Source organism: Cervus canadensis, chromosome 18 (assembly GCF_019320065.1).
Source record: "Cervus canadensis isolate Bull #8, Minnesota chromosome 18, ASM1932006v1, whole genome shotgun sequence".
In the NCBI taxonomy this organism is placed as follows: Eukaryota; Metazoa; Chordata; class Mammalia; order Artiodactyla; family Cervidae; genus Cervus; species Cervus canadensis.
This window is the reverse complement of record NC_057403.1, coordinates 24,243,463-24,262,855: the sequence shown is the minus strand read 5'-3', so window position 1 is coordinate 24,262,855 and position 19,393 is coordinate 24,243,463. Positions and strand designations below refer to the sequence as shown.

At 45.3% G+C, this 19,393-nt stretch overlaps 1 protein-coding gene, 1 long non-coding RNA gene and 1 other non-coding gene across 12 annotated transcripts in view; 1 reads left to right on the top strand and 2 right to left on the bottom strand.

Annotated features, from left to right (window-relative positions):
• FBXO17 (F-box protein 17) overlaps positions 1 to 16,704 on the bottom strand; it is a 29,445-nt gene extending 12,741 nt beyond the window's left edge. For 2 of the 9 annotated variants that reach the window (XM_043435155.1, XM_043435157.1), the window contains exon 1: positions 16,281 to 16,704. In XM_043435155.1, the coding sequence (XP_043291090.1) occupies positions 16,281 to 16,644 (364 nt within the window). In that variant the 5' untranslated portion in view covers positions 16,645 to 16,704. The remainder of the gene's footprint in view (positions 1 to 16,280) is intronic. The other 7 variants (XM_043435153.1, XM_043435154.1, XM_043435156.1 and 4 more) reach the window with 6 other exon arrangements.
• LOC122421799 lies at positions 2,735 to 2,844 on the bottom strand. The gene has a single exon (XR_006263616.1). It is a non-coding gene; the product is annotated as a U6 spliceosomal RNA (small nuclear RNA).
• Positions 16,082 to 17,319, top strand: LOC122420246. Of its 2 annotated transcripts, none has more exons than XR_006263244.1 (3): positions 16,082 to 16,314; positions 16,892 to 16,983; positions 17,179 to 17,319. It is a non-coding gene; the product is annotated as an uncharacterized LOC122420246 (long non-coding RNA). The 2 variants fall into 2 exon arrangements; XR_006263243.1 differs by lacking the exon at positions 16,082 to 16,314 and adding an exon at positions 16,574 to 16,717.
• The last annotated feature ends 2,074 nt before the right edge of the window (positions 17,320 to 19,393 follow it).

Sequence of the window (19,393 nt, the reverse complement as noted above, 5' to 3'; positions counted from 1 at the left end):
GTGTATTTTGCCCCCAGGTGGTTATTAGTTGCATTAATAATTAGCTGCAGTTTACAAGTGAGTCTACCAGCTTGCCCAGCATAGACATGAAACTCACCAGAGCCTAGTTCCCTGGGTCAGTTCTCCTTAGGAATGTGCCGATTGCTGGTGAGTGGGGGATTTCTGGAACTGAGAGTGGTCCCCTCACACCACAAGGGCAGCCAGACTTCACTGGGGAGCAAGGACTTTCAAGTGATGTACTGTATGAGCCCTGGGTATTTAAAATGCTTATCTGTGATGCTCTCCTGAGGACCATGAGGTGCCTTGTAGCCACCATGTCCAACCCAGCTGAATGCCAGCTACTGGTTGGGTCAGAATGGCAGGTCACTGCCTGCTGCCAGGGTGTTGGGATGTGTGTGTGTGTCTGTGTGTGTTTGGCGGGGAGGATAATCTTATTGGTTGTCACAGTGACTAGGGGATGAAACTGGTATTCAGTTTCCAGGGACATCTTCCCCAAGTGCCTATAACAACGTATCCAATCTGATGTGCTCTTTTCCAGGACTTGACCATTCTCCATTCACACCCCTCCCCTTGACATGGGCAGGTCTTTGGGACTGCTTCACCTTTTCAGAGCATCACAGAAGTGACGTCGTTAAGGGGTTGTGGAGGTTATGTTGTCTAGGGGTGCATGCCTGGGGAGCCGTGAGTCCAGTGGTGTGCTCCTAAATGTTCAACAACAGGCTCTTGGACTTCCCTGGGCGTCCTGTGGTTTAGACTTTGCCTTCCAATCAGGGTGGGCAGGTTCGATCCCCGGGTGGGGGATCCGTGAAAGACATGGTTTTCAGAGCTTTTGGATTTAGGGATTGTAGCATTTGCTGATTTCTGTGGTGTGAATATACTGTCTGTGGCTGATGGCAAGCTACCAACATGATGTCTCTGAACTTTGGAGTTGGAAAGCACTATCCACAATGCGTTCCCAGGATCTGGTGTGAACCAGTTCCAGCATACCACGGTCTGAGTCACCGTGTGGGTCTGGCTGTCCTGAAGCCATCACAGTGGAGAGACCACAGGAAGAGATATATATATGCTTGGGGAGCCTCAGCTGTTTGGGTCTTCCCATCCGAGGTGCTGGTGGCTCAGTGGTAAAGAATCCACCTGCCAATGCAAGAGACCCAGGTTCGATCCCTGGGTAAGGATGTTCCCCTGGAGGAGGGAACGGCAACCCACTCCAGTTTTCTTGCCTGGAGAATTCCATGGACAGAGAAGCCTGGTGGGCTACTGGGGTTGAAAAAGAGTTGGACACGACTTAGCAACTGAACAACAACGACAATCCAGGTGCTAGACAGGGAAATTAATGAGCCCTCAGATGACCCAGCCCCAATCACTGCCTGATGGGACCTGCACAAGAGCCCCCGAGAATTGCTTAGCTGAGCCCAGTCAGTCCCAGAGCCATCAGAATAATAAAGGAATGGGTATTGTTTTAAGTCACTGCATTTTGAGTGGTCTCTCATGCAGCACTCGCTAAACATAATGATGGTCAGTGACTTGTATTTCAGGGGACAGGTACTACTCACAGAGGATGGCCAAGAGAATCCCAGGCAGGATTAAAAGTTCCATTTGGAATGGATAACGATGTGGTCCATATATATAATAGAATACTACTCAGTCATAAAAAAGAATGAAATAATGTCATTTGCAGAAACATAGGTAGACCTAGAGATTATTATACTAAGTGAAGTAAGAGACAAATACCATGTAATATCACTTATATGTGGAATCTAAAATATAACACAAGTGAACTTATCTATAAAACAGAAACAGACATAGAGAACAGACTGTGGTTGCCAAGGGGGAGGGGAATGAGGGAAGGCGGGACTTAGAGTTTGGGATTAGCAGATGCAAACTATTGTAAATAGAATGGATAAACAAGATCCTGGGATTTCCCTGGCGGTCCATTGACTGTCTCTGTGCTCCCAATGCAGGGGACCTGAGTTTGATTCCTGGTCAGGGAACTAGATCCCACATGCTGCAACTAAGACCCAGTGCAGCCAAATAAATAATACATAAATTTTTAAAAATATTAAAAAAAACACACCAAGATTCTAATGTGTAGCACAGAAAACTATGTTCAATATCCTGGGATAAGCCATAATGGAAAGGAATATGAAAAAGAAGGTGTATGTATATATAACTGAACCACTTTGCTATATAGCAGAAATTAACCCAACATCGTAAATCAACTATATTCTCTCTTTTTTTTGCTTTTATTTTTTTCTTAAATCAATTATATTTCAATAAAATAAGTTTTAAAAAAAGTCCCATCTGGGCAGAGGTACTCATTTGAATTTGAATTTCCCTTCCTGTTTCTTGATCTAAAGTCGGGTTACATGTGGGTTCATTTGTGAAAATTCATCAGGCTGTACAGTTTGTACACTTTCTAGAACAGGTTTACTGGAAACAATAATAACAATAAAAACAGAGATGGTAGTCCATGGAAAGGAACCAAAAGATATCCACAAGGCTCTCCGAAAAGTTATCAAACAAAAAATAGGATGAGGACGATGATGATGATTTTAAAAAGTGAAAGTGTCAGTTGCTCAGTCACGTCTGACTTTTTGCTACCCCATGAACTGTGTAGCCCGCCAGGCTCCTCTGTCCATGGAATTCTCCAGGCAAGAATATTGGACTGGGTTGCCATTCCCTTCTGTAGGTGATATTCCCCACTCAGGGATGGAACCTGGGTCTCCTGCATTGCAGGCAGGGAGGCTGCTTCACAAATACATGAGTCATCCTTGCCCAGGGGGCATGCTAGTCTTCTCTGTATCGTTCCAATTTTAGTATATATGTGCTGCTGAAAGTGACCACGAAAGGATTATTTTTAAATTCAAGAACCCCTGAAACTATTAAGAGGTAGCTTCTCTCTTCCCTCAGCGGTTCCTTGAATCATGTAGGGCCTTTTTAGAGTGACTGGAAAATTTTGCACAAAAATACCCCTATGACTCAGTGGTAAAACCATTGCCATGGTATAATAAGCATTATTTTATGATTATTTTTGATGGTCCTGGGGACTAACTGGGTTCAGTCATGTAATTCTCAGGGGCTCTTGTGCTGTGGTCCTCAAGCAGAGCATGACACTCGGTCATCTTCTGAAAGTTTGTCACGCCTCTGCTGAGTGCTGGACCAGGGGACTCTCTGGCTGGGAATTCCCCAAGCAGTTCCTCATCTCCACATGGTCTCTCCGGCTAGCTGCACACTTTTCCGAGTAGTTACTCTTGATGAAGGTCAAATCGTATCATTTCATTTTCACAGCTCATGATTCTAAACTATCTTCATTTTATATAGCGTTTTGAAAGTAATTTTATTTATTATTCTTATTTTTGGCTGTGCTGGGTCTTCATTGCTGCTCGGGCTTTTCTCTAGTTGCAGAGTGCTCTAGGGCTCGGGGGTTTCGGTAGTCGCAGCTCCCAGGCTCTACAGCACAGGCTCCATAGGTGTGATGTACGGGCTTAGTTATCTGGAGGCATGTGGAATCTTCCCAGATCAGGAATCGAATCTGTGTCTCGTACATTGGCAGGCGGATTCTTTACCACCACGCCACTGGGAAGCCCTATAGCATCATTTTTACTTGGCTAATTTTCTTCCTTACCTTTGTTAGTTTTATCTTTATTAATTTAGCAAGTATACTTCCATTGATTTTGAAATTACTTTTATGATTTGATAATAAATTGATAATTTGATAATAATATAATCAGCTAATAATATATTGGGATAACTTAGGTGCAACCATTGCTTATTCATTATTTATTAATTTTTTTTGGCTGGGCCATGCAGCATGCAAGATCTTTAGTTCCCCCACTAGGGATCAAACCCTTGCCCCCTGCAGTAGGACTGCAGGGTTTTAACTGCTGAACCACCAGGGAAGTCCCAACCTTTGTATATTTATAAATGTATGATTGTACTTGCTGTGGTATTTATACATTTTTGTACTTGAAGTGTCATGTCACTAACTTTTGTTTTATGAATTTGGAATACTGAACAAACAGTTGCTGTGAATGGTAATGTTTCAGTATCAGTCTAAAAAAATACATAGGTATTGTCTTTGTCTCCCTATCTTAGGAGTCACTGTATAATTATTCGAGCATTTCTGTATGCCTGAATTTTTTCAGAATACAATCACGGGGATAGAAAAGACTCGACTGTCAAAGACTCAATATCGGTAAAGCCTATTAGGACCCTGTGCTGGGGGCAGGGAGTGGCTGAGGGTTTCCAGGACTTTAGGCTGCTGCTCCCAGCAGGACAGCTGGTGGTCAGGAGCTCCCACTATGGAGGCAGATAATCCAGGTTCAAATCCTGGTTCTGGGCTTCCCTGGCGGCTCAAAGGTAAAGAATCCACCTGCCAAGGCAGGAGACACGGGTTCAGTCCCTGAGCAGGGAAGATCCCAGATGCCTTGGAACAAGTAAGCCCATGCTCTGCAACGAGAAGCCACTGCAATGAGAAGCCCGAATGTCTCAACTAGAGAGTAGCCCCTGCTCGTTGCAGCTAGAGAAAAGCCAGACCAGCAACAAAGACTCAGCACAGCTGAAAAAAAAAAAAAAATAAATCTGGTTCTGCCTTTTCTTGGGCAGGCCATCACTTTGGCATGTTGCTGGCCTCTGAGCCTCAGTTTTCTTGTCTGTAACATGTGACATATGAATAACGATTCTATCTCAAGGGCTGGATGTGAGCAGTGAAGGAGAAATATCCTTAAGTCATATCTGGGACTCAAGGAATAAGTAAGACCCATTGTTATACAAGAACTAATAGGATTTCACTCTTTGGATGAAGATTTGGTAATCTGAACCTAGTGAGATGCCCTTTGTGGATCTCCCTTGGGGAGAAGGGAAATGGGAGAGGTGGGTGGGCACATGTCCAACTCATCTCCCTTTCAAAACTCTTGCCAACTACCTAGGGCACCCATGTTGAACATGCAGGGAGAATGCATGAACAAGCCACCAAGCCAAAGGCAGGAATTACCTCCAGCAGCACTTCATGGAGATACAATGTATGCACTGGGATAAGCAAGGGAATCTCAGCGGTGGGATTTGGGGCACACTTCTGCCATTCTTCCCTGGTAGCTCAGCTGGTAAAGAATCCACTCGAAATGAGGGAGACCTGGGTTCGATCCCTGGTTTGGGAAGATCCCCTGGAGAAGGGAATGGCTACCCACTCCAGTATTCTGGCCTGGAGAATTCCATGGACTGTATAGTCCATGGGGTTGCAAACAGTCGGACATGACTGAGCGACTTTCACTTTCTGCGGTGTGTGCACGCGTGCATATATTCCATTTATATTTGCCCAAGAGTCCTATTTCCCAGAAATGTTTAAAAATTAAAAAGAACACATTCACAGATGTCTAATTTACATCCAATAAAATGCAAACATTTCAAGTGTACAGTCTGTGTTCTAACAACTGTATGCAATGGTACAACCATCCTCATAAACAAGAGGTGAGACATTTCTGTTACCCTAGAATGTTTACTCTTTCCCACCTCCACCCCAACCACTAATTTGCTTTTTGTCACTAGAAGTTTTCTTTTCTAGAGTTTCATATAAGTGGAATCATACGTGTGCCCGTTACCAATTTACTGCCTCACAGCTCCAAGTTGAGAAACTGGAGTTCAGGCATTTATATCTTCTTCCTTCGCCGGCTGCCATGCTAAAGTTTTCCAGTAGAGGGAGCCAGAGAGGCGTTGCAGGAGGCAAGACTTTTGCTTCTAACTTCCAGACGCGGTTCCCCAAAGGCAGGCAGCTTTTCCTGCCGCAGTCACAAGGGCGTAGGCTTCTCCAGTGCCCGGCAGTGAGGAGCACCCCTCAGCCAGCACCTTGCCCTGGCACCCACCTCAGCTGGTTTCTTGGCTGAGTGCCTCTGGTGAGACACTTCCTTGTGAACTGTTTTCCCTAGCATCCTTAAAGGACCGACTTCTGGCAAGTTCCAGAGGGTGGATTTCCAGCAAGTTCCACGGCCAGAGCACCAGAGGGCCTCCTTTGCCCTTTAGGGAACCATGTCCAAGTGGTCTCCCAAAGCATCAGGGTCTGGGGGCTTCCCTGGTGGTCCAGTGGCTTAAGGCTCTGTGCTCCCAATGCAGGGAGCCAGGGTTCAATCCCTGGTCAGGGAACTAGATCCTGCATGCCACAGCTAAGACCTGGCACAGCCAAATAAATACAAATAGATGTTAAAAAAACCCCAAACCCCCAAAGCCAAGGACAGTCTGGAGGTGACACCGTTCTCAAGCTCTCTATCTTAGATGTTAGGGGTAGAGGCTGCTCCCTGTATTTGCCATTTTATATTCTTTACCATTCTCTTTATTTCTCAGGAGCTACTCCTTCTAACTCTAATCCCCTGCTATGATGAATAAATCTGTATATTAAACATCCTCCTTTCAAATTACTGTGTGGTTTCAGTCTCTGGATTGGACCCTGAGTGATAACCATAGGATGCACCCCTGTGTCTTCTTTCCTTCAGCAGAACGTTGTGTGATTCAGTCACATCATTGCTGTATTAATCGCCAGTTCACGCCTGTTTATCACTGAGTAGTATTCCATTGAACAGATAAACCACAATCTGTTTACTCACTCAGCGTGATGGACATTTGGATTGTTTCCAGCTTGAGGCTGTTATGAATAAAGCTTCTACGAACATTCACATTCAAGTGGTTGTCTAGACATATGTTTTCATTTCTCACGAGTAAATATGTAGGAGTGGAATTCTTGGATCACATGTTCTTTATGAGAACACACCCAATCATTTTTTTCAGCATGACTGTGCACTCCCATCAACAGTGTATGACAGCTGCCCTTGCTAGCGCCTCGTATGGTCAATCTTTTCAATTTTAGGCAGAATGGCTTCTGTTTCATGCCTTGGAGAGATTTTCCTCTTCCTGACATTCTCCCTTATCAATTTTAACACTTTACTCTTGAACGGTGGTGCCGGTGTTGTCTCTGTTTTATTTTATTTTTTGGCCACACTGTGCTACTTGCAGGATCTTAGCTCCCCAACCTGGGATTGCACCCGAGCCCTCAGCAGTGAAAGCGCCCAGTCCTAATCATTGGACTGTCAGGGAGAGAAGTATTGCCAGTGTTGTTCCTAACCTCCCACAAATGGTTACGGAAATATCATCAAGAAACAAGATTGAGACTTTTCTGGCGGTCCGGTGGCTAAGACCCTGAGCTCCCAATGCAGGGGGCCTGGGTTAAATTCCTGGTCAGGGAACTAGACCCCATATGCCTCAACTAAGAGTTCACATGCTGCTCCAACTGGGACCCGGTGAAGGCAAATAAAGGCTTTCCAGGTGGTGTTAGTGGTAAAGAGCCCACCTGCCAATGTAGAGAGGCAGGGTTGATCCCTGGGTTGGGAAGATTTCCTGGAAGAGGGCATGGCAACCCACTCCAGTATTCTTGCCTGGAGAATCCCATGGATAAATGAACCTGGCGGGCTGGAGTCCATAGGTTTGCCAAGAGTTGGACACAACTGAAGCGACTCAGCATGCATGCATGCAGCCAAATAAATAAAAAATTAAAAACAAATGAAATATATAAGCAGCAAGGGTATATTGTACAGCACAGGGAATTACAGCCAAACAAACAAACAAACAAAAAACCCCAAAAAACAAGATTGAAAATTTCTCGCTCTTTAGAATAATTTGCATGTACAAAGATTTGGCATGCCTTCTCCTTTAAGAAGGAAGACTGAGATATAGATAATCAGGGCCCGAACTGGCCTGTAAGAGTCTTTAGGTAGATTTTTTTTTTTTTTTAAGGCACCTCTTCTGGGTGAAGGCAAGCCTGGGGTAGCATGAGCTGGTGACTGGAGCAAGGCATGGATCTGAGTCCCCACTCACACCACCGCCCCTGGCTGGCCTCACAATGACAACAGCTGGTCCTGTGCTGCGTGCGTGCTAAGTCACGTCCAAAACACTTTGTGACCTTACGGACTGTAACCCGCCAGCTTCCTCCATCCATGGGATTTTCCAGGCAAGAATACAGCGTGGGCTGCCACGCTCTCCTCCAGGGGATCTTCCCGACCCAGGCATGGAACCCACGCCTCCTCTGCCTCCTGCATTAGCAGGCAGGTTCTTCACCACTAGCGCCGCCTGGAGTTCTGCCTCTAAGTGAGGTAGACAGGGTGCAAGCCAGCAGGGAGTGGTGGAGCCTCTGTCAGTCCGGAGAGAAGAGCCCCGCGTGGAGGCTGTGCCAGCGCTCACTCTGGCTGACTTACTGCCCAGTAGGAAGGTGGGCCTAGTTTGGCCACATCTTCCAGTTTGTCAAGAGACTGGAAATCCCTGTCTTTATGTGAAATCACCCGATTTTTAAATGCTAGCAGTGCATTTAAAAGAAAAAAAAATATTATAGCACAGTGTAGGCCAGAAGAGACAGAACTTCAAACCCAGGAACTGACTGGGGATGATCTTTTGTGGCTTCTGTATTATTCCCATTGATTGTCACATGAGGAAACTGAGGCCCAGAGAGGTGAAATGATGTACACAGCAGTCAAAAGTGGAGTGGCATGGACTTTCCTGGTGGCCCAGAAGTTAAGAATCCACCTTGCAATACAGGGTACATGAGTTCAATCCCTAGTCGGGGAACTAAGATCTCATATGCCTCAGAGCAACTAAGCCTGTGGGCCACAACTAGAGATCCCACATGTTGCAACTAAGACCTGATGCAGCCAAATAAATAAAGATTAAAAAGAAAAGATTTCTTGGATATAATACCAAAAGTATGATTTATAAAAGAAAAAGTGGATTAATTAAACATTATCAAAATTTTAAACCTTTGTACTTCAAAAGACATTATTAAGAAAATGAAAGACAAGCTACAGATTGGCAGAAAATATTTGTATATCACATACTTGATAAAGGACTTGAATCTAGAATATATAAAGAACACTTAAAATTCAATAATGTGACAAATCAATTTAAAAACTGACAAAAGATTTGAATAGACATTTCACCAAAGAAGAAATACAAAGGACTAATAAGCAAATGCGGGCTTCCCAGCTGACACTAGTCGTAAAGAACCCACCTGCTAATGCAAGAGACATGGGTTCCATCCCTGGGTCGGGAAAATCCCCTGGAGGAGGCCATGGCAACCCACTCTAGTACTCTTGTCTGGAGTATCTCGTGGACAGAGGAGCCTGGCTGGCTACAGTCCATAGGACGCAAAGAGTCAGCATAACTGAATCGACTTAGCACAGCAATAAGCACGTGAAAAGATGCTCAACATCATTAGTCATGAAGGAAATGCAAATTAAAATCACAGTGAGATGCCACCTCATGCCCTCTAGAATGGCTGCTGTCCAAAAGATTGGTGAAGACAGGGAGAACCTGGGACCCTTATACACTGCTGATGGGAATGTAAAATGGTAAAGCCTCTTTGGAAAACAGTTTCTATAAAAGTTGAACATTAAAAAAAAAAAGTGAAATATAAACTTACCACGAAATCCAAAAATTCTTTTTTTTTAAAAAAAAAATGTATTTATTTATTTTGGCTTCAAGGAATACGGGATCCTAGTTCCTCAACCAGGGATCAAACTTGTGCCCCCTGCATTGGAAGCTTGGAGTCTTAACCACTGGAAGTTTGAAACACAGCAATTCTACTGCTAGGCTATCTAGCAATTCTACTGCTAGGCTATCTACCCAAGAGAAATGAAAAGGTATGTCACACAAAGACTGACTTGACTGCCAAAGTGCACAGCAGCATTATATATTTGAAAACAATCCAGGTGTCTATCAACTGGTGAATGGATAAACAATATGTGGTCTATCCATACAATGGAATGCTGTTAACACTAGAAGGAATGAGGACTCCCCTGGTGGTGCAGTGTTTAAGAATCTGCCTGCAAAAAAAAAAAAAAAGAATCTGCCTGCAGGGGACACTGGTTTGATCCCTAGTCGGGGAAGATTCCACAAGCCGTGGGTCAACTACTGAGACCTCCTGCTGCAACCACTGAAGCCCCAGGACCCTAGACCCCCTGCTTAACGGCAACTAGAGAAAGACCACGCACAGCAAGGAAGACCCAGTGCAGCCAAAAATCAAAACAAAACAAAACAATAGAAGGAATGGAGCAATGGTACAAGATACAATGAGAATGAACCCTAAGACAGCATGCTAAGTGAAAGTGCTGGATACAAAAGGCTACATACTGTATGATGTGTCTAAATGAAATGTCCAGAAAAGACCTATCTAAATATAGGGAAAGATGAGGAGTTGCTGTGACTGGCATGGGAACAAGGAGTGACCACAAATAGGCACAATGGATATTTTGGAGGTGATAGAAATGCTCTAACACTGTAGTGCTGGCTGCCAGACTCTGAAAACTCACTAGATCACTGAACCGTACACTCGGCAGGGCTGAATTTTATGGTATGTAAATTACTTCAATAAAGCTGTCAAGAAAAAAAACCCAAACCCTGCACACTTTACAGTTACAGCGTGTAAGACTTAACTAGGGTAACAGAACAGACTATAGATGTAATCAGCCTTGATGGTGTGAAGGCAAATGCATTACCGGCAAGATGGGAAAGGAAAAGTGGGGGAGGGGAAGCCAAGACACTCCTCTCACTCACTGAGCATCACGGAAGTCAAAAGTTGCCAGAATAAAAAAATACAAGTGAAGCATAAAATTTAAAGTCTCAAAGGTAAATAAGATATGATCTTAAAAAAGTACAAGTATTAAAAATTAGTGGAGTGAATACGCATTGAGCTAAATACCATCTTTCATAGCTGACAGTAATAGACAATTTTGAATTCCTCTATTTCTCTGTCATTTTCACTGTCATCACCTTCTCAGTTATCCGACTGCCTTCTGAACCACAGCATGGGTGGGATGAGAGGCAAAGTTACTTTGGATTTTGGTATATTCTAGTTTAAATGTCATGAACATCATGTGTATTAAAGAATATGTTTTTATATAAAAAAAAAAAAACACAACCAACCAACCAACCAATAATACAACGTTACCATAATTTACTTACAGTGAGAACTCCCATACACACCTGATGAGAGTAAAAATTGGTGCAACCGCTTTGGAAACTAGTTGGGGATTTTTTTTTCCTGAAATTAGAAAAGTGCCTTTCCAACAAGCCAGCAATTTGACCCTAAAGCCAGGAAACATATACTAGAATATTCACAACAGCATTGCCCCTCATAGCTCCAACTTGGAAATGATCCAGGTGCTCACATAGGGTGTATAAATGAATTAAGGCAGTCATAGAATGGGAGACTAAGTAGCAATAATAAAGCCTTAACAATAAGTAAACACAACAGCACAAATGGACCTCAAAAGCATAATTTGGGGTGAAATTTACCAGAGACACAAGTCACCCAGAGTGTGAGTCCCAGGACAACCAGACAGGCGGGGTGGCCTCGGGCAGTCCTGATTTACACCTAGTGTCCCAGGGTAATTAGGGTAAATATTATCAGTGACCCCCATCACTTCCAAAATTACCTGGTTTGAAAACTGGATGATAGATTATACACTTACACCAGTGATTTTTAGAAAGTTTACAGACAGGCTAAATTAATAAATGCTATTTATGAATGTACATACAGGTACTAAAATCATATATATATACACTAAAATCACATATATATATATAAAATCATATATATATATATAAGTTCAGTCGCTCAGTTGTGTCTGACTCTTTGCGACCCCATGGACGGCAGCACGCCAGGCTTCCCTGTCCATCACCATCACTGGCGCTTGCCCAAACTAGTGTCCATTGCGTCGGTGATGCCATCCAACCATCTCATCCTCTGTTGTCCCCTTCTCCTCCTGCCTGTATATACATATATAAAAAACAAGCAGAAACTTCCCTGGTATTCTAGTGGCTAAGACTCTGTGCTCCTAATGCAGGGGAAAGTGTTAGTCACTCAGTTGTTTCCGACTCTCTGCGACCCCCATGGACCATAGCCTGCCAGGTTCCCGGTCCATGGGATTCTCCAGACAAGAATACTGGAATGGGTAGCCATTCCCTTCTCCAGGGGATCTTCCTGACCCAGAGATCGAACCCAGATCTCCTGCATAGCAGGCAGATTCTTTACCATCTGAGCCACCAGGGGGCTTGGGTTCAATTCCTGGTTGGGGAACTAGATCCCACATGCCACAACAAAGATTGAAGATCCTGCGTGCCACAACTAAGACCCAGTGCAGCCAAATAAACAAATACTAAATATTAAAAAAAAAAAAAAAACACAAAACAAAATAACCAAGCAGGGAAACGAGCATTATAAAAGTCAGGATGCTGGTTCCCCCTGTGGGGAAGAAGGCTACTAACCAGAGAAACATCTAGGGGGCTGGCAATGTTCTCCTTCTTGGCCTGGGTGCTGGTTATATACTTTGTTATATATTTCATGTACTTTTCTGTATGAGTGTTATATTTCACAATTTAAAAAATTATTAATGCTATCAATGAACACCATGATTATTTAAGTCAAAGAAGGGAACAGTCGAATTGCGTCTTAGTACAGATTAACAGTTCACATTTGTCGATGCTTTCTTGGTGTGAGGCACCCTGGGAAATTCTTTATGTGCATCATCTCATTCCCTGGAGGCAGCACTGACATTTCTGGGGCATCACAGGGCCAGCCAGGGACACTGGTTTTGGGAACTGCTGATGACAGCCTGCAGAGGAGGTGGCACTGGGGAGAGGTGGAACTTTGTCAGTTGCAGATTCAGCCAGCCCTGGGTTAGCCTCAGCCCAAACTCAAACTTTTTCGTGAACTTGGGCAAATGGGTTTCCCTCTCTCAGCGTAGATTTCATCTCTAGAAAATAGGATGCGAAGGTCCTCATGTCCTCTCCAGGCTTCCCTGGTGGCTCAGTCAGTAAAGAATCTGCCTGCAATGCAGGAGACCTGGGTTTGATCCCTGGGTTGGGAAGATCCCCTGGAGAAGGAAATGGCAACTCACTCCTGTATTCTTGCCTGGGAAGTCCCATGGACAGAGGAGCCTGGTGGGTTAGAGCCTGGTGGGTTGCAAGAGTTGGACACGACTGAGTGACTAAACCACCACCACACTCCACAAACCCTAAATCCGAAAGCTCTGAAAACCAAGTCTTTCCCAGACCCACTTGATGGCAGACTTGCCTGGAGCTGATGGAAGGTTTTATTTATGATATGAACATGCATTTCACTGAAGAATTATCAGTGTGTTTGATTACTCCCCAGTCCTGCTAGGGATTTTTTGGGGAAACATTTTTAAGTAATTATGTATTTATTTTTGGCTGCCCTATGTCTTTGTTGCTGCATGCAGGCTTTCTCTGTTTGCGGGAAGCAGGGGCCACGCTCTGGTTTCAGTGGGCAGGCTTTTTATTGTGGTAGTTTCTCTTGTGGTGGAAGAGCCCCATGCCTTGCCTTGTCTAGGCGTGGGGCTCCAGTAGTTATGGCTTGTGGGCTCTGGAGTGTGGGTTCAGTAGCTGTGATGCACAGGCTTAGTTGCCCCTTCGCATGTGGAATCCTCTGGGACTAGGATCTAACCTGTGTCCCTTGCATTAGCAAGCAGATTCCCAACCACTGGACCATCAGGGAAGTCTACCCCAATAAGGATCATATGTAATACACAGACTTGCCTCATATTCAATTCCCAAATGCACTGAGTAGCAAAAGTTGTGGCTAACACGCTGCGGACTTGTAGTAACTCTCACTTCCCATGGTGATGGGGAAATTAAACAAGATCAAGGCTGGTCTTCAACAAGTGTTAGCTGCCACTGTGACTGCTGTGACAACGATTAGCAGTCAAGGCCAGCTATGGGACTGGAGTCTGGGGCTGCACCTCCTTATGTCAGAATCATGTAGTCACTGAAACCATGACTGGAGGAATGTGGGTTAAGGGGATTCGTGCCTAGGAAGGAACAAAATACAGCAGGACACAAAACTGCACCAATGGCAAGATCAGAGCCATCTAGCGAATTTAAAAAAAGACAAAAGAGGGACTTTCCTAGTGGTTCAGTGGTTAAGAATCTGCCTTCCGGTGCAGGGGACGCAGGTTCATCTCTGGTCAGAAAACTAAGATCCCATATGCTTCAGGGGCAGCTAAGCCTGTGCCCTACAATTATTGAGCCCCAAGAGCAGTTATGATGTTATGCATAATTATTCACAGGTGAGCTGACCATGGTCGTTAAGAAAAGCTCTTCACAAAATACTAACAGCTACTGTTAACTGAACAATAAATCCTCCAGGCATGTGGAAAGTGCTTTCCAAGATCTTACAGAAGTCTCACCAACAACCCCATGGGGCCGGTGCTATTTTTCAGCTGGGGAAACTGAGGCTTGGAGGAGGGAAGCAATCAACCTGAGGTCACCCAATAAGCAAGGGGCAGACTGGTTTGGAGGACTCCAGGGTTGTGCCACTGTGCATGTTTTTATCTCTGAGTTTCTAAACTTTTATCTTACTTTCTTTATTTTTTATATTTGTATATTTTTCTGTCTCAGTGCATTTTATTTATTTATTTTTATTGGAGTATAGATGCTTTACAATGTTGTGCTAGTTTCTGCCGATAAATCGTCTGTCTTTATCTTCCCTAGATTTCACCATAAAAATGTCACCATACAGAAAAGCTGAGAATATAGTTAAAATGGATATCTCTGTTCCATATTTTGCCATATTTGCTTTCTCTCTCTCTCTTGATGAACTATTAAATACCTGAATATGCATCTCCTAAGAAAGAATAAGGACCCTCTATAGGTCTATTATCTCTCAACCCACTAAGAGAAATTCAATCTACTATCTAATATTCAGTCTATGAACATTTTTTCTCATTGTTCCAAGGTCTTCTGGAATTGTATCTTCCAAACAAAGATGGGACTCACACACTGCTGGGGGTGCTCATTTCTCTGTAATCTCTTTTAATCTAAAAGACTTAATACTCTGGTTTCTCTTCAGATCGTATAAATCTTTTGCCTTTTAAAAGACTGCCCCTGGGAATTACCTAGCAGTCCAGTGGTTAGGACTCCAAAATCTCACTGCCAAGGGCTGGGTGTTTTTGGATACCTGGTCTGGGAGTTAGTATTGTCAAAACAAAACAAAAACAGAAAACACTGCCCCGGCCTTTTCCGTTTTTCTTAAACAGATTATATTACTTTTATCATAGGGAAAAAATAAGGCAGTCTCATTTATATTTGATTTGTGAACCGTATGTATATCTTGATTGGATTGAAAAATTAGCATTTAAATAAATATGAAAACTTTATTAAAAGGAGAGTCAACAGATTCTATATATGTATATAGAATATACAAATATATTTAGATATGCTTAAAGAAAAAGAAACAAAAGTTTACAAAACATTATTTCTTTAGAGAAGCTAAAAGGAATGTTGTGATTATACAGGGAGGAGAGAAACCCTGGAGATGATAAGCTTCTGTCCCCATCTATTTTTAGCAAAAGATTACAGACATTGTGTAAAAGTTGATAAACTAACAAATAACAATGGAAGAATTTGCTTTAAAGATTTGGAAGGAACTACCAGAGGAATAAAGAGCAAAAATGGTTTAAAAGGACACACAAGTTACTTCTGCCATTTCTGAAAAGTAATTTAATTACAAAATTTAAAAACTGGCTGCAGGGGAGACTGAGCTTGTTTAAAGGATTGATATTGCATGGAAACCTTTGCCTTTTGTACTTGTGTTACTGGGATATTAAAAAAAAATGTTATTGTCTATTTTAAAAGTAGATTGGTAATACTATAGTCTTTCAAAATAGCGGTAAACAGCTGCCATCTAAAGTTGAAGGATCAAGACATGGAACGTTAACAAATATGACCGGTCACTGCAAAAGTTAACTTAGAACAAAGTTTAAATTGGGTAGAGCGGCCGCAGCTAAAAACAAACTGTGCCCAAGTTGCTAAAGCAAGAAACGGTGCTCTAAGATCTTCCGATTCGTAGATTTTCCTGCCAGCCAGAGGACACAAAAAACAGAATTGGTAAAAAGTGGTCCGGCCTTTCACCAGCTGCTGTGAACACGTGTTGGTCGAGTACGTGGGGGTGGGGGTGGTGTTTAATAGTGGCCTCCTCAGACCAGCAGGCTGGCGGAGAGGCGAGGGCTTTAGAGGACCGGTTTTATAGCCAAGCCCTTTCCCTACGATCTGGGGCTTTCAAATGTGCATTCGTGTAACTCTGGACTTAAAGGGGCAGAAGCCGGGGAAGGGGTGTTGGGGCGCAGGACTCCAGGGACACGCCACTCCGGGCCGGGCCTGGGATGGAAATCCTCCCCGGGGCGCCCCAGCTGCGAGTGTGGACGGACACCGGTCCCGACCTCGGTCCCTACCTGTCCCGGCGCTCACCTGGCGGCCTGCTCGGAGGTGGCGGCGGACTACGATCCCCTTCCCCACCCTGCTCTGAGAGGCAGTCCGGGGGGTGCTCCTCGGGATCAGCCCCGCCCGGGGAGTCCCGGGACCTGCGCTCTGGGCAGTCGGTCCTCTGGGAGGGTCGGGGGGTGGTGGTGGCGGTTGAAATCTGGAGCCGGGGGCTGGAGACTGAAGTCCGGCGGGCAGGCGGGCGGCTGCGTGGAGCGGGAGCGAGGGAGGGGCGGGGTCTGGGAGGCTGCAGGCGGCGGGGGAGGGCTCAGGGGCCGAGAGGCTGGCTTGGAGGAGACCCAATCCCTGCGCTCCCGGATTTGGGGGCCTGCTCATCGCTCCTTTGGAAAGTCTATACTTTCTCCACGTGGTTACCTGCTGCCCAGGCGCCTCGCGATCTAAGACTGGGGTGGGTCGGTGGAGGCGGGGTGGCGTGGTGGGGGGAGGACATTCACCGCAGGCATCTCCAGTGGGAGAGTTCTGCCCCCCCCCCCCCCCCCCCCCCCCGCCCGGAGTCTCCCGCGATGGGAATTGTCCCGTCTGCCCCCACTCCCCAAATTCCCCTCTTTCCTTCTCATTCCAGCTGATCTTGAATAGCCTGAAGCAGGTTCCGGCTAGAGATTGAGGTCTAGCGGTGGCAGCGAAAGCGCAGAATCCTGATCACTAGACCACCAGGTACAGTGGCCAATGACAAGGCCTTGGCCCATCAACTGTGTAGAAAAGAGTTTCCGCATAGAGACGGAAAGTATTTTTTTTGGAAGAAAAAGGGATAGACACACGGGAGGGCCCAGATGGGGCATTTCTTCCGGGTTTCCTTTGGCCAATCATCTTGCTTTGCCTGGTTCTGAGTCTGTATTTGGTTTATTTCAGGGTCCTCCCGTCTGCAGGGGCTTGCCTGGTGGCTCAGGCGGTGAAGAATCTGCCTGCAATGCAGGAGACCTGGGTTCGATCCCTGAGTGGGGAAGATCCCCTGGAGAAGGATATGGCAACCCACTCCAGTATTCTTGCTTGGAGAATTCCATGGACAGAGGAGCCTGGCGGCCTACAGTCCATGGGACCACAAAGAGTCAGACACGACTGAGCAACTAACACTCCCATCTGTGCCTCAGCTTCTCTTAGCCAAGATGGGTTCCATCGAAGAGGCCTACCTACGGTAAGCTGACATCACTTACCTGCCTTTTGACCTCTAAGGAGCCTTTCTGCGCATGTGTAGCTGAGAATGTCTCCTTAACTTCAAGAATGAGGAACATGGGGTCTTTTATTTCTTATCTGGGCAGGGCCCAGCTCTTCTCTGGCTTCTCATCTTGGAGGACCTGCCCTGGGTCCATCTATCTCCTGCCTCAAGCCACTGCCTCCAGCATTCACATCTCTCTCACCATCTGTTTACTCCTAGTAAATGGCTGAGCTGTGACTCCAACCCTGGGCCTGGTGAAAAACACTTGAACTGAAGCTTCTGTCTGCAAGAATTCTCTGGAATTTATGTTGTGTCCCCAGGGTAGTGTCTCAGAAGCCCAGGCTTGTTCTTAAGTTGAACATCTCTGCCACACAGCCTCCTGGGGCAACAACCTGGGTGATGCTACATTAGAAACCTGCCCCTCCCCTAAATTGCAGGCAAGGGAATTAATCCGAGGTTCACAGTAAGGATGGGACCAAGACCCATTTCTCTCTTGACCTCTGCCATTGCCCTCCACAGTGATTTTTTTTTTTTTCCTTTTTCTGATTGCCTTAGATGGTGTGCACACACTCAAAGACTGACCTTACACATCCTAGAGGCAGCCTTCTGAACTCCAGGCCTCCCGTACATGCGTGTTAAGTGACTTCAGTAGTGTCCGACTTTGCAACACCATGGACTATAGCCCGCCAGGCTCCTCTCTCCATAGGATTCTCCAGGCAAGAATACTGCAGTGGGTTGCCATGCCCTCCTCCAGAGGATCTTTCTGACCCAGGGATTGAACTTGCATCTCTCACGTCTGCTGCATTGGCAGGCGGGTTCTTTACCTCTAGCACCACCTGGGAGGCTACTAGGAAATCATCAGCAATCCCAGTTACCCCAGGGCTCAGTCATCACCGGCACTATGGAACTGATAGAATGCGTCTCTATACTTAGCACAGTGTAGGTGCTTCTGTCTTGGGGCAGAAAGAATTCAATGAGAGGCAGAGTGACAGGTAAGGATAGAGTTTATTAGTGTAGGAGGCTTGGGTGCTGCACCCTGAGAATTTAGTGGGCTCCAGTTTTATAATCAAAGGAAAAGTGGGGAGGGGGAGAAAACCACCTTTTCCCTCATTCTTGAGTAGATGTCAAGCTTCCAGCAGCAGCTCCTGCTTCATGTCAGGTGTTTTCATGTCCCTACCTGGTCAAGCCAGTGCTGTTCTGGCACAATGGAAATGAGCAAAGAGGCGGTAACATATGCTAAGAATAGTAAACCATCTCAGGTTTCAGTATAATGTCACCCTTTCCTTTTATTTTTATTTTTGGTGTGCCCAGAGGAGCATTTCCTAGGTATTATTAACTTACTGAACTCACTGGACAGGATGTGGGTCTCATATCACCGTCATTTTTACTGTTTGGGGGCATGTCTCAGGTTTCCATGGTGTGGTTTTGTTGCTAAGCAAGTCTGTTTGGCTTTGTGCTTAAGCAAACCTGCTTTCTTCTTCTTCTTCTTCTTTAAACATTTATTTGGCCCCAGTGGGTCTTAGTTTTGGCATGTGAGATCTTAGTTCCCCCATCAGGGATGGAACCTGTACCCCTGCATAAGGTTCCCTGTGCAGTCCTTGCAGTCTGATGGGCCTCCCGACCACCAGGGAAGTCTCAAACCTGCTTTCTCGAGTGATCATTGACTTATAGGGGTTTTCCATACTTTTTTCTCTACTCACAATCCCCTAGTGGGATGAAGGTTTCCCCTGGTGACTCAGACGGTAAAGAATCTGCCTGCAATGCGGGAGACCTGGGTTGGGAAGATCCCCTGGAGGAGGGCATGGCAATCCACTCCAGTGTTCTTGCTTGGAGAATCCCCATGGACAGAGGAGCCTGACAGGTTACAGTTCATGGGGTCACAAAGAGTCAGACATGACTGAGCGTCTAAGC